Source organism: Oxyura jamaicensis, chromosome 14 (genome assembly GCF_011077185.1).
Source record: "Oxyura jamaicensis isolate SHBP4307 breed ruddy duck chromosome 14, BPBGC_Ojam_1.0, whole genome shotgun sequence".
Classification (NCBI taxonomy): Eukaryota; Metazoa; Chordata; class Aves; order Anseriformes; family Anatidae; genus Oxyura; species Oxyura jamaicensis.
In genome coordinates, this window is record NC_048906.1 from 12082876 (window position 1) to 12095314 (window position 12439).

The window sequence follows — 12439 nt, forward strand, 5'->3', positions numbered from 1 at the left end:
AGCCGGGAGCGGGCGGAGCCGCCGGCAGCGCGGAGCTCCCGGCCGCGATGTGAGGGGCGATGGCCGCGGGGCATGGCCGCGCCGCGGGGAGCCGCCGGGCAGGGGCAGGCAGCAGCCGGGCGGCGGCGGCGGGGGCCGCGGGGTGACCATGGAGCCGCAGCCGCCGCCGGGGGACCGGGGCCGCCCCGGGCTGCGGTGGGACGAGCCGGAGCCGGGAGCGGAACCGGAGCTGGAACCAGAACCGGAGCTGGGAGCAGAACCGGAGCCAGAACTGGAGCTGGAACCGGAGCCGGAGCCAGAACCGGAGCTGGGAGCGGCCCCCTGGGCACCTGAGCCCACCGCGGGGTCGCCGCCGTGGGCAGCCCCGGGGCAGTGCCCGGGGGGCAGCCCCGAGGCTGAGCCGCGCCTCCGGCCCGTCTTCGACGCCCTCGACCGCGACGGTGACGGCTTCGTGCGGGTGGAGGAGTTCGTGCAGTTCGCCACGGCCTACGGGGCCGAGCAGGTGAGGCCGGGGCGCTCCCGAGGCCGGCGAGGCTCCCCGAGGCCGGGCCCGGCCCCAGCGGCGCGGGGTCCCCCCGAGATGGCGGCCGCCTGCCAGGCCCCGGCCTCCCTTCACGCCTCGCTCGAGGCCCCGCGGGGTGCCCGGGAGGATGGCCGCAGCCGGTGCTCGAGGAGTGGGAGCGAAGGCAGCGCCCGCCCCGCTGGCATCCCGGTGGAGGTGGGCACGGAGAGGACCGGGAGAAGCTGGCGGCCCCGTGCTGCAGGGAGCCGGCGCCTCCCGTCCTCATCCCGCAGGAATAAAGCACCCGGCCCTCGGCACCTCCAGCGCGTGGGCGCCGCGCCGGGCACGGGGCTGTGCGCTTATCTCAGGCCCGATGATCCCCAATACGTTATTTTTTTTTGTTGTTATTTCCTTCTTTCCGCCGCTTTGCAGCGCGGTGAGCCGGCGTTCCCTTGCAGCAGGTCGGCCGCGGTGTAATTGGAGGCTGCCTGGCGTGACCCAAAATGGAGAGAGCTCCCGCAGCTCGCCGGGGGATGGAGATGAATTTGCGGTGGTTCCGTGCGTTGGCCCTGTGCTGCCGCTGCCGTCACAAAGCGGTGGAGCGGATTGATCCGAGGCGCGCAGGCACCCTCGGGGAGCCGCCGTGTGCTCGCCCCGGAGCTGGGCTTTGCTCCTCTCGCTGGAGCTGCCGTGCGCGCGCTGAAGCGGCATGACAAAGCAAATTGTCATGTGCGAAGGAGTGTTTGGTGGCAGGGGGGCTTTTATTCCTCCTCGTGGTAAAAACCTCTCCTGGGAAGAGACGAGAGGCATCTCCTCGAGGCAAGGCCTCTGCGAAGAGGGGCTGCTTATGTTCTTTGGCAGGGCCCTGCTGAGGGGCTGTGAGGGGCACGGCGCTCGCAGCCTCCTGGTAACAGGCGGCGTCACGGCACCGGGGCGTCAGGAGATCGCAGCCGGGCGACAGGAGCCTTATCTCATCGTATCTCACCTCGCTGCGGCTCGGGCCCCACGGCCCCCGGAGCTGCTGCAGCCGGGGAGGCAGAAGCAGGCACTTGGCTCCCGTCCCGAGCAGGCTCACGGACCCCTTGTCCTCCCCCCACCCTGTGTCACCGCCGTGGGGCACGGGGGGGACGTGGCGGGTGGGTCCGGCGGTTCGGGGCGCAGAGCCGCCCTGGGGACCCGCTCGGCTTCTGGTGCTGCAGGAACCGCGCTGGCGCTTCAAAGGTGCGAAAACGCGGCTGCTGAGGGCTGTGAGATGGAGCCCGGAGGAGTGCCTGAAGCCGTTAAGGTCAGAGCAAGCAGGGTGTCCGGGCAGGTTCCGTGCTGCTGGAAGCTGCCGCCCTGGCTCAGCGCGGGGCTGGTGCGGGCTGTCCCTTCGCAGTCCCTTGTTCCTTCCCCCTGAGTTATCGGTCATGCTGTCCGTGCCGAAACGCGCTGCGCTCCTGCTACGTTTGCGATCAGCAGGAGACTCGCGTGGCTCGCTCTCGGTGCCCAGAACGAGCGTCTGGGTGCAGCGAGGCCCCGGCGAGGCCGCTCTGACAGCTGCTGGGCCAAGGCAGCGGGCAGCCCGGGCAGCAGGAAAGAAGCAAGGTGGTGCCGGAGGAGCAGACGGGGTCGTCGGTGGGGTCTGCGAGCTCCCAGGAGCTGCGCGGAGTAACGAAGGACGGGGTTCTGGGGAAGCTTCTTGAGCCGTTTCGTTTGAAGGAGGAGTGGCTGAGGCCAGCCAGGGGTCCTCTGAGACACGGAGATGCAGCTCAGGTGGAAGCCAAAGGACAGGAAGCCAAAGGACAGGAATGTCCCTGGGTGGGTGACGTGCTGTTAAGATGACTAAACGCCTACGGAAACGAGAAGGAAGTCGAGGTGCAAACGCGTATTTATAGCTGGAGCTCCCGGGGGGCTGGCGGCTCAGCAGGGTTTCGGCGGGGACCAGCAGGAGCCGAGGAGCAGCGAATTCCCGTCCCCTCGCCAGGACCAGCAGCTACCTGCTTCCCTCCCTGCTTCCTCCTGCCGCCCGCCCGCGCGGGGGGACGCGTGGAAGGTACGCGCGGGGTGGTGTCGGAACAAACCGCTAAATTTAAGCGCGGCCAAGTCATCGCAGCCGGCTGAATCATCCGGGCTTCGCGCAGGGCCGGAGGGTTACGGAGGCACACGTGCGCAGCGCCGGGAGCTGGGGAGTTCAGTGCAGCACCAGAGGCATCGATGGGCTGCTGAGCTCGGCGCCGGCCGATCGCTTGGCTGAAGCAATTAGTAGCTAAATGGCACGGAATGAATGGCCGTCAGGCTCCTTCCTTGCGGAGATGACACGGCTGTGACCGTCTGCGGTTGTTTTATCTCTGCGTGATGACATCTGCATGGGAAAAGTGTGCGGGGAGGGGGGGTTGGTCGGCTCGTTGCTCGTTTGCCGTTGCTGAAGGCTGTCTGTGCTCCGTGGCAGCATTTCGCTGGCGTGGGCTCGCCGAGATGAAGGCAGGGGACGCGGCGGGCTGCGCTCCCCTGGGTCCGAGGGCTTGGGGCAGCTGCGCAGCCCCGGGGGCTCGCGGGTGAGGTGTCGAGAGGGAAAGGGCTCGAGGCCGGCTGGGCTCGCCGCGCAGAGCCCCCAGCCCGCTCGCCAGCAGCGTTGTGCTTTTGTCTCCTTCCCCTCCCCGTTACCGCTGGGGCTGTGGCGCTCGCTGGGCGCCGCTTTGTTCTCCCCAGCGGCAGGAGGGACCCAGGGCAGGGGAGGGGACGGGTCCTGCAGCCGGGCGGTGGGACGTGCCGGGCCTCGGGGTGGGCACGCTGGGCGTTAGGGTTAAAGAGCAGGGGGCTGCGGATTCCACCTGTCGTGTGCCGAACGTGAGGCTGCTGCACAACCGCCCGAGCCGACAAATTCAGCGCTCCTCTGCTCCTCTCGCCTCTCTTAGGCTGTGCTGTGCCTGTCTGCTCGCAGGGGCCGCGTCGCTTCTCCCTGGCGGTGTTAGTGCGGGGTCGTGCAGGGGAGGAGGAGAAACGAGCGTTTGTAACGCGTGGGGGGACGCTGTCCTGCTGGCGTCCTGATACTTGTTTTTCTTTTCCTTATCGGTTTTGATCTGGAAGAGGATTGGAGGTGGAAAAGCCTCCGGCACCACAGGCTCCCCTTCTGCCCAGTTACGCGGAGTCCCGGCAGTTTGCCTGGCTGACTTTTGCACCGCTCCCAGCACCGAGGCGTCTTCACCTTCTGTGCTCCGGCAGATCTCTGGCCTCTTTTTCTCGACGATCAGCTCAGGCTCCGTTTCAACGTGCTCTTCTACTTGCCTTAATATTTACACCCTTCAAAGCCTGTCCTTGACTGCCAGCCTTCCTCTGCCCCCACGCCAGCTAATCCCCAAGCCAAGCTCTCCGTGTTTAGCTTTTGGCTTTCCCTGCGCGCTGGTTTCTGGAGCTTTTTGCCAGGTTTTTTGAGCTCTTCCGACCTCCCACCGCCCCGGGTGCTGCAGGAGGGCTCGCAGCCGGGGGCAGCAGGCGGCACTGCGGGGTCCAGGTGTGGAGTAGCTCAGCTAAAAGCCCCCCGTAACCCCGCAGCCCTCAGGGAAGCCTGGTCCTGTTTTCTCTTGAAGCTGCAGGCTCCAGGGTGGTGAATCCAGGCTCGCTTCTCCTGCTCCCCTCGGATGGATCCCTCGGGCATGGTGCCCCTGGGTCAGGCGCTTCAGCGTGGTGCTGTCCTGGAGGTGCTGTCAGTGCCTCTGGTCTCCAACATCCTCCCTGCCCCCTCCGTCTTCTCCCACCTGCCTGTGAAATCTATTTTGGAACCCTGTCAGGAGGAAACCTAAGTTTATTTCCCCCCCCCCCAGTCTCTGAAGTTTCTTACGCCCTTTGAGCAGAGGAAACGCTGGCTTTGCCTCTGGAGAGGCTTCTGTGAGCATCCAGCCTGGATGTGCAGACCACGTAAGTGTGAGCGAAGCTTAAATTGCTTCCAGCTGTGCTGCTCCTGCTGCACCTTTCGGAGGCTGTGATTGCCGCGGAGCGGGAGCTGCTGCAGGACCGGGGCAAGCTTCCCCGGGCGGACGGGCGGTCAGGCTCACGGACATGGGCTCGGGGAGGGAGCGGGTCTCAAATACTCTGCCTGCCTTGACCCAGGGCCCAGTCCTTCACCGCGGAAATTTGTGGCCGAGCTCCCGGTCGCTGGTTGCGGTGCAAGCTCTGCTCACCTCGGGTACGGGGCTGGTTCGGCCGTCCCTGCCCTGTCGCCGCTCAGAGGCAGCGTGGCTGACGGCCTGGCAGCGCCCTGCGGGACCTGAGGCCGTGAGGTTTTTCCTTCCCCATCAGAGAGGGAGAGGCTTCCAAGCCAAAATATTTCTTGGGCGAGGTGGCTCCCAGTTAGCTGAGGGTGGAATTTGCAGAGAAGCGCTGGTTTGTAGGCGTCCCGAGGGCTTCGGGAGAGGGATGGTTTCCTTGCGGTGCTCGGGGTGTCGGGAGGGCGGGTGCCTTTTTGCTTCTCCTGAGAAGTTTTGGCTTCCAGCTCCTTGAAAGGCTCCTTTCTCCGAGCGGCTGAGACTGGTTAGCAGCGTGTACCGCAGGCAGATCTCTTTGGAGATACCTGTTTCATGCTCGCCTTTGCAGCCGTACTCGGGCTGACGGCTGACCCGGGCTGGCGGGCCCATGAACGGCGCAGTGTGTCTGCGCTGTTCCCAGCTCCCAGCTTGTTTGAGAAACCTTTTTAATTCCTCCTTTCACCTTCAGGCTGAGAGTACGGCTGCTGCTGCACGGGCTGCTAATTCCTCCTTTTAATTACCGCTCCTGATGAAAGCCATCGGATGCGTTCCTCTGCCCTCTGGGCTCGCCTCTCCAAAAAAAAGAGGTGCTGCTCCCCGCTCTCTGAACGGGTGCTAGGGGCCGAATGGTGGAAGGCTTCCTCCCTTCGGGGGAGCGGCGTGTGTCTTGGGCTACAACGAACAACGTTTGGGTTGGGGTCATCACAGTCACCCGGCCGGGCTGAGGCTGCACCAGGACGCAGTCTTGGCGCTCTCTGGGTCTCTTTGACCCGCTGCCGCTTCCATAAACGCTTCCCCGGCGCTTCAGAGTTGATGTATCACTGTAACTCGGTGTAGCCCCCAACTGACAGTCATTACAACAACTGCCTGCGTAATTCCTCCCCATTTTACTCCTGCTTTGACTTTAGCTTGCCGCTCGTCGTCAGATGAGATTTGCTCGGAGCCCAGCAGCATCCCCCCCGCCCCCCGCCCCCAAGCAGCTTTCGGTTTTGCAAAGCAACGCCTTGCTTTTAGCTTCGCCTGCGCTCGGCAGCTTCCACCCAAGGACCATCCGGTTTCCAGCTCCGGGCTGCAGGTAGGGTGCCCCCGCTGCCCTGCGAGGAGCCGTGCCTTCCTCGTCCCCTCCTGGGGGTCGCTCGGGGAGCGGCAAGCGGGTCCGGGCAGCTGCAGGCTGGGCACGGCGCCCGGCTCATCCCGTCCGGGGCGGTGGGCTGGCGGCACGGCTCGACAGGGTTAGGCTGTGAGCTGATACCTCGCCGCTGTGCTCGTGGTGTTCAGTGTGCACAGGCGGAGAGTTTGTCCTTGGGGAACCGAGTGGTCTGTCCTTCCAACAGCTCCCACGTGCCGAAAGCGTTTCCTTCTCCGACTGCACCCCCGGCTCGGCGCGGCACGAAGTGTGCGGGGTGCTCCTGGCGCTGCTTTTCCGCCTGCAAGGCAGCGGTTCGGCACCAGGTGCTCAATTCCCCCTGTCCAGCAGGCCCCCGCAGCTCCTTTCAGTCCTCGTTTGCCTTTCTGGTAGCTCCACGTCCCTCGCTCCCCTTTCAGATCGATGCGCCCCGGGACGTGTGCGCCCGCAGCGGAGCCGCGTGGTGATGCTGCTGCGGGCAGCACGGCCCCGCTGGCCAACGGGGCACGGCAGGACGGCGTGGGGCGCTGCCAAAGGCCGATGCTTGAGCTGCTTTTGGGTCTCCAGAGGAAGGAGACGGGGCTCTGGCAGTGGGGCAGAGCTGTTGTGGATGGCACACGGCGTAAAAGGTGGTTTCTTAGCGTGGTTGTGCTCCTGCTTGGTGGTGGGGAGGAACACCTCCGGGCTGACAGCTTGTTCTCCGTGTGAGCCGGGGGCGCTGGGCTGATGTCTGTGCAGCAGCAGCGCCTGACGTGAGGCTCATTGCAGGAACCCGAAACATCTGAGCCCAAGTTGCAGCCCCAGGGGGCAGCGGGGCAGCGGGGCCTGGGCATTCTGCTCCGCTCAGACCTGAAGTTGTCCCCCCCCGTCCTGAGCTTCGGCTCGCCGTGGCATTGCCCCCGTTACAGGACGTTGCAGCTGGTGTGGGGCAGAAGGGTGCTGTGGGCAGGGAGAAAGTGATGAACGTGGATTACGTGAGCGAGGGCAGCTTCGGAGGCCGCTTCCCCCCAGCTGCTGCTGTGGCCAGGCTGCAGCGCGCGGCGCTCGCCCTGCGGGGAAGGAAAGGAGAGGAGAGGAGGCTGAGAGCGAGCTGGAGCAGAACCGAAAGAGAATCACAGCGGTGAGCTCGTGGTGGCAGGTGCTTCCGCAGCAGGCTGCCCGGTGGGTTTGGGGTTTCTCTCAGAGGACGTGAGGTCCCCGCTGGCGTCGCTCTCGGCGAGCGGCCGCGCAGCCCCTCCTGCAAGCTGCGGGTCCGCTGCAGGGCTGAGGCTTTGCTCGGGTGCTGCCGTCAGTGTTTTTAACAAGGCGTTGTGTTCCTTCAGAGGAAAGAGCTGCTGTTCCATCTGCCGCGACGCCCTTTGATGTAGCGTTGAGCCGAGCTTGAGTCCTGCTGCTTCTGGAGGGTCCAGCTGCTTCCCAGGCTGCTGGGGAGGAGTCGAACCAAACGGCAGGACACGGCGCCCTGCGACCTGGCGGGGTTTGCCGGAGCCCAGCAGGAAACTCAGCAAAATGTGCGAGAGGTAAAGGGAGCCCAAACCATCGGGTTTTAGAGAACAGAAGCTTCCAGGGGCAGAAGACGGACGGTGAGCATTACTGCAGCAGCCTGGGACCCAAACGGGTGCTCCGTGGTGCCGTGGGACCGGGGGCTGCTTGAGGGGCCCTCCTGCTCGGGGAAGGAGTGCTTACAGCAGTGAGTTTGCTGCTTGTTGGCAGTGAAACTCCTCACGGGCAAGTAACGTTTGGTTCTGCTTCTTATTTAAAGCTAATATCTCTCTAAAAATAAGAATCAGGACCTCGTGGCTCTCGCTAGTGCCGGTGGCTGCAGAGGGCTTAAGAGGCATCTGTTGCCTGCCCTTTGCGTGGCTGCGTTCCCTGTTTTTCCAGGGGGCAGTACCAGTTCTGTGCCCCGCTCGCTGGGGGGGCAAATACAGCTGGAAAAAAAAAAACACAACAAGCTGGAAATCCTCGTGGGGCGTTTTTCCGACGGATGCGGCATCCAGCTGATCCCCTCCTGGTACCTGGGCTCCTGCCGAGAGCAGCGGCAGGGCTCGTGGGGGGCTGCCGGCCCCGAAAGGGCCAGGGGAGGAGGCTGAGGCTGGCAGCAGGAGCATCTCCAGCTCTGCCCTGCGCCTCCTCCAGCTCCGTGGAGCCTTCACCAGGTGGTGTCGTGGGGGCAGAGAGGTGGCAAACTGGAGATGCGTTAAGGTCACGCTGGCTTACTGCTCTTGTTGCTGTGAGGGTCGGGGGGCCGGTGCTTGCGATCCTGTCCTGCAATCCTGGGCCTCCCCGTGTTGGTCCTGCCCCCTGTTCCCCCCCCCCCCAGCACCTTCCTGCAGCCTGGAAGCCCCTCGGGGCTCCCCGCCGGCTCTGCCTCCGCGCAGGCAGCACTTTCCGTAGGCTGGGTGAAGGGCTGCCAAAAGGGGGTGGGGGGGGGGGTGGGTAATTTGTTGCGGTTCTGAAAAAGAAACGAGCCTTTGTGCGCTGCCGGCCTCTGAATCACGCTTGTTTGTATTAAGATAAACTCGGTTTTGACAGCGTGGCAGGCGCAGCCTGGTCGGGCAGGAGGCGGCAGCCCGGATGGCTTCGCCTCCGCCGCCTGCTTGTGCCCGCGGAGCTCCGGGGTTTGAGCTGCCGGACCCCCAGGGCTGGGGGGGCTCCACGTGGCGGTCCTGGTCCCGTGTGCGCCCCCAGTTCAGGCCCAGCTCGCTGCTCCTGGCCCCCGCTCGCGTGGTTTGGTTTTGTGGGAAGAACTCCCTCCTGTTTCCGATGGCCCCGCGTGTTTCAGAGGGCGCAGCGCGTCACTTGGCTTTTGGAGAGGGTGCGTTGGTAAAAGCGAGCCTCACGCTGGCGGGAGGGCTCGGCCCGGGGCACGCCGCGGGATTTTTGGTGCTGCTTTCTGTCCCTGAGGAGGGACGGAAAGGAGCCGCAGCTCAGGGTGCCTCAGCCCACGCAGCCAGCCCTGCGGCGGCGGCCCCAGAAGGGAGCCCTGGGCTCGTCCCAGCTGCACCAGGAGCTACAGAACGGCCTCGGAAGCGCTTTGGCCTCGGCACGTGGCCTGGTGGCTTCATCCGGCCCCGAATCCTGCCGGCGGGCTGTGGCCGTCCTGCCAGCACCGCGGCAGCTCCGGCTGCGCTCGGCTCTTCTCCGGGGCTGGCCCCCGCCGATGTTAACGCGTACGTCTTGTGTGAGTGCTGACCAAGCACAAAACCTCTTTTTTTTTGTTTGTTTTTTCCCTCCTGGATCCAGTCCCCTGCCTCTGAGCTGTGCCTCGGGAAGGGTGAGAGCAGCCTTCCTGTGCCGTGAGGAGAACAAAGGCTGCGGACGAGGCCTCCCGTGTCCTAGAGGGCGGAGGAGGAAGAACTTTGCGAGTTTGCTTACACCGATGATTGTGTTTGTAGTAGTGGTGCCGCTGAATCCTTTGAGTGCAGTGACAGGAAATCCGGAACGCTCCAGACAACCGTGATGGATGTGGATAAAACCATTTTGGTGTAACTTACGTTCCCGTTGTTTTCAAACCGCCCTTGAAGCGGTTCCTCTGAGTGTTTTTATGCTTCAGCAGCAGTTGATGGACAGCTTAGCCTTACCTGAGCTTGGAGAACACGTTTAAGAACACGCCAAAGCCTGGCTCCTGGAGCTGCGGTGAGCACAGAGGCGTTGAGGGAGGCCTTGCAGGTAAGCGTTGGAGCTGCTAGGGTTAGTCCAAAGGGTGCTGCGCCCGCGCCTGCTGGGTGGTGCGGCCCAGGGGAGCTTCTACCGGCGTGTGGGCTGAGCCCTGCCTGCATTGCTGGCTTCTTCCCTCCCGTGAGGGTGGGCAGGAAGGGCCTGGCTCCTTGGGCTTGCTTGGCTGCGAGCTCTTTGGAGCATGTTCTTTGACTTCTCTGCTTTCTGCCTGTTGAAGTTTGAGCGTTGAAGGAGAAGTATTTCCCTCTTCACGCTCCCGATGCGGCGCAGCGGAATGCTCTGGGAGCGAAAGGCGGGAGCTGCTCAGCAGCATCAGCTCAGGGTTCCTTCTTGGCTCCCAGTCGACTTAAAAACTTTTTGCTTCCTCTCCCCAAAAGGGAAAATAATAATTTATTGGAGAGGGAGTTCTCCACGGATGGACCCTTTGCCATCTCGAGCACGTGCTCCTGTTCATTGTGTGTTCACAGCTCTGGTATTTCTGGTTTTGTGCCGCCAAAACTGAAGGCAAGCCAGGCAGCTTTTATTCTGGATGAAACAGGAGGAAGGAGAACTTGTAGGACTGAGGATACCGTCTTCCTGGGCAGGCAGGACAGGAGGGGAAGTCACCCGGTGTATTTCAAGGAAGCGGTCGCAGTGCTGGGGCTTCTCACGTGTGGCTCCTGGGGGATCCTCTCCTGTTCCAGTTCTTCGGGCACCTGCAGGCTGATGAAAACCACAGGAGGCTTTATTCCCCTTCTGCCTTAAGAAGCAGGTTTGATTATTTCTTCCGTAGCAGGGAGAGACGAGAATAAGACGTGCTGGATCGTTGCCTCCTCTCCAGAAGAACGCCCTGATTTTGGGTTGCCAGCACCAGGTCGATAACAGAGCCTCCAGGACTGAAGTGACGACAGGGGACGGCCGCGCTGAGGTGTGCGCGAGATGAGCGGGGTGAATGCTGCAGAAAGCACCTTCCCCGAGCGCTGCTGGTGCCAGAGCTTTAAACGGGGACCTGGCCGGACACCACCCGCCTGCTGCTCTGCTCCTGGAGCTTCTGAGGGGGCCTGGGGAGCAGCGTGCTCGCAGCAGCCCTGGATAGGTGCCACTGCTTGCCGAAGAAATAACGCAGCCCTTGTGTTCCTTCCTCACAATTGACCATTGCCTCTCCCTGTAATGAGAGCTGCCCCTTGAGGGTGTTTCAGAGGTTAGTTAATTAGGTGTAATTGCAGCAGAACAGAAGCCTGCTCTGGGGTTCTGCCTGCTTTCTGTGGTGCCAGATTCTGTAACAAATGGTGGAGTCGGTTCCTAGACGTGTTGCTGCAACAAGCGTGATCCCGAGCTCTCAGCCTTCCCCTCAGGAGGCCCGTTTATGCCGATGAAACCGCAGAGGTGGGCTCTGGAGAGGGAGTTCCTGCTCTGGGATCTGCGCCACCGCGGTTCGGATCACGGCAGCATCCAGGGAAACGCACCGCACGAAGCAGCGCTGAGTTCTGCTCACGTTGCTGGCACGTGAACGTGCTCAGCGCCCCGCACAGGGGGGTAGACGCGGTCTTAGCCCGGACAAATGCTGTGTTAAGAGGGATCAGCGCGTTTCAGCTGATCCACTGCAACCATTGAGGTAGGGACTGCTCTAAAGGGAGCGGCTGTCCGGGCACAGCTCGCTGCGAGCTGTGCCGCTGCTCTGCTGTCGGGCTGCCCGCGGTCCCGCAGTTCCAACGCACTCGTGCGTTTCCCAAGGCAAAGAACACGACTACTGCCTTCGGTATAACCGCATTCAAAACTGTTCTTTTTTACCTTGAAAGGATGGGTTTAGCCTCCGGAGGCCGAGTGGGTGTTTACAAATGAAGGTGTTGGCTCGCGCCCTTAGGATGACTGCTGCGTGGAGGTGCTGCACCTACCCTCGCTGCACGTGCTCGCCTTGCTGAGCCCTGTGAGTCCCTCCAGGCCGGGGATCTGGCTATAAAGGTACCAAAGGGAGCATCTGGCTTGAGCCCTCCCCTGGGCTTTAGGGCACCAAGAAGTAAAAATCCCGGCGTTTGGCATGAACGCCAGGGTGGGACTCGGCTTGCTCTCCAGTTCAGGCGCTGTGACTGCCGTTACTGTTTTTCCCCGAGATAAAAGATGCCCAGAGCGGGTTTGGGCTGCTTATGGGCAGAAGGGCCCAGCGGGAGTTCTGTGAGCGGTGCCGGGACGTTTGTGTCCTGTGTCGGTGCTGCAGACCCCATACAGAGCACACCCAGACGTGGTCTGGGCCTCGTTATCCGATGGCTCGTTAAACGGCCATTTCCCCTGCTCAGAGCAGGGCTGGCATCTAGCTTGAGGTTAGCAGAGGAGGACACGTGATACAAAAACTGTGGGCCAATCCTACGCTGTGCTTTCTGCTCCACGACCCAGAGGCTTTTAGGATGTTTTTACTCCTTTGTTTTGCTGGCAGCTGCTGTAGGCGTACGTGGGCAGGGCAGGTGCGTGGGCACAGGCACCGTCTCCGTGGGTCTCCCTTCCCGAAACCTTGCTGGCCCTACGAAGGAGGCAGACCCAGGCTGCTGGGCACGGCGGGCTGTCTGCCGGCAGGGCCTCGTAAACCCGACTCTGCTGCAATCCCAAGGCTACAAATCAGGAGGGGTGGCTTGGAGCGGGCTTTTTAAGGCCAAGCAGGAGACCCGCGCTGGCTCTGGGCACGGTCAGCGTAGCGCCGAGCTGGGCAGAGCTCCAGCAGAGCGTGCAGGCAGCGAAGGGAGCAGGAAACAAATGAAAAGAGGCTGATAGGGGAAAAAAAAGAAAAAAGAAAAAAAAGAAGCTCAGCAGCTGGCTTAAAAGCCAAGTTTTATGTTCCATTGTCAGATGTTTTCTGAACGTCCAGATGTGCAGGGAGCGGTGTCTGCGTGCGGTGTGGCTTGCAGAGGCGACTAAAGAGCTACAGCGATGTTCTGG

The 12439-nt window shown here is 62.9% G+C and overlaps 1 protein-coding gene across 2 annotated transcripts in view; it reads left to right on the plus strand.

Annotated features, from left to right (window-relative positions):
- The first annotated feature begins 121 nt into the window (after nucleotides 1–121).
- RAB11FIP3 (RAB11 family interacting protein 3) overlaps nucleotides 122–12439 on the plus strand; it is a 68580-nt gene continuing 56262 nt past the window's right edge. Inside the window, exon 1 of one of the 2 annotated variants that reach the window (XM_035339513.1) lies at nucleotides 122–502. In XM_035339513.1, coding sequence (XP_035195404.1) covers nucleotides 149–502 — 354 coding nt within the window. In that variant the 5' untranslated portion in view covers nucleotides 122–148. The remainder of the gene's footprint in view (nucleotides 503–12439) is intronic. The other variant, XM_035339514.1, reaches the window with a different exon arrangement.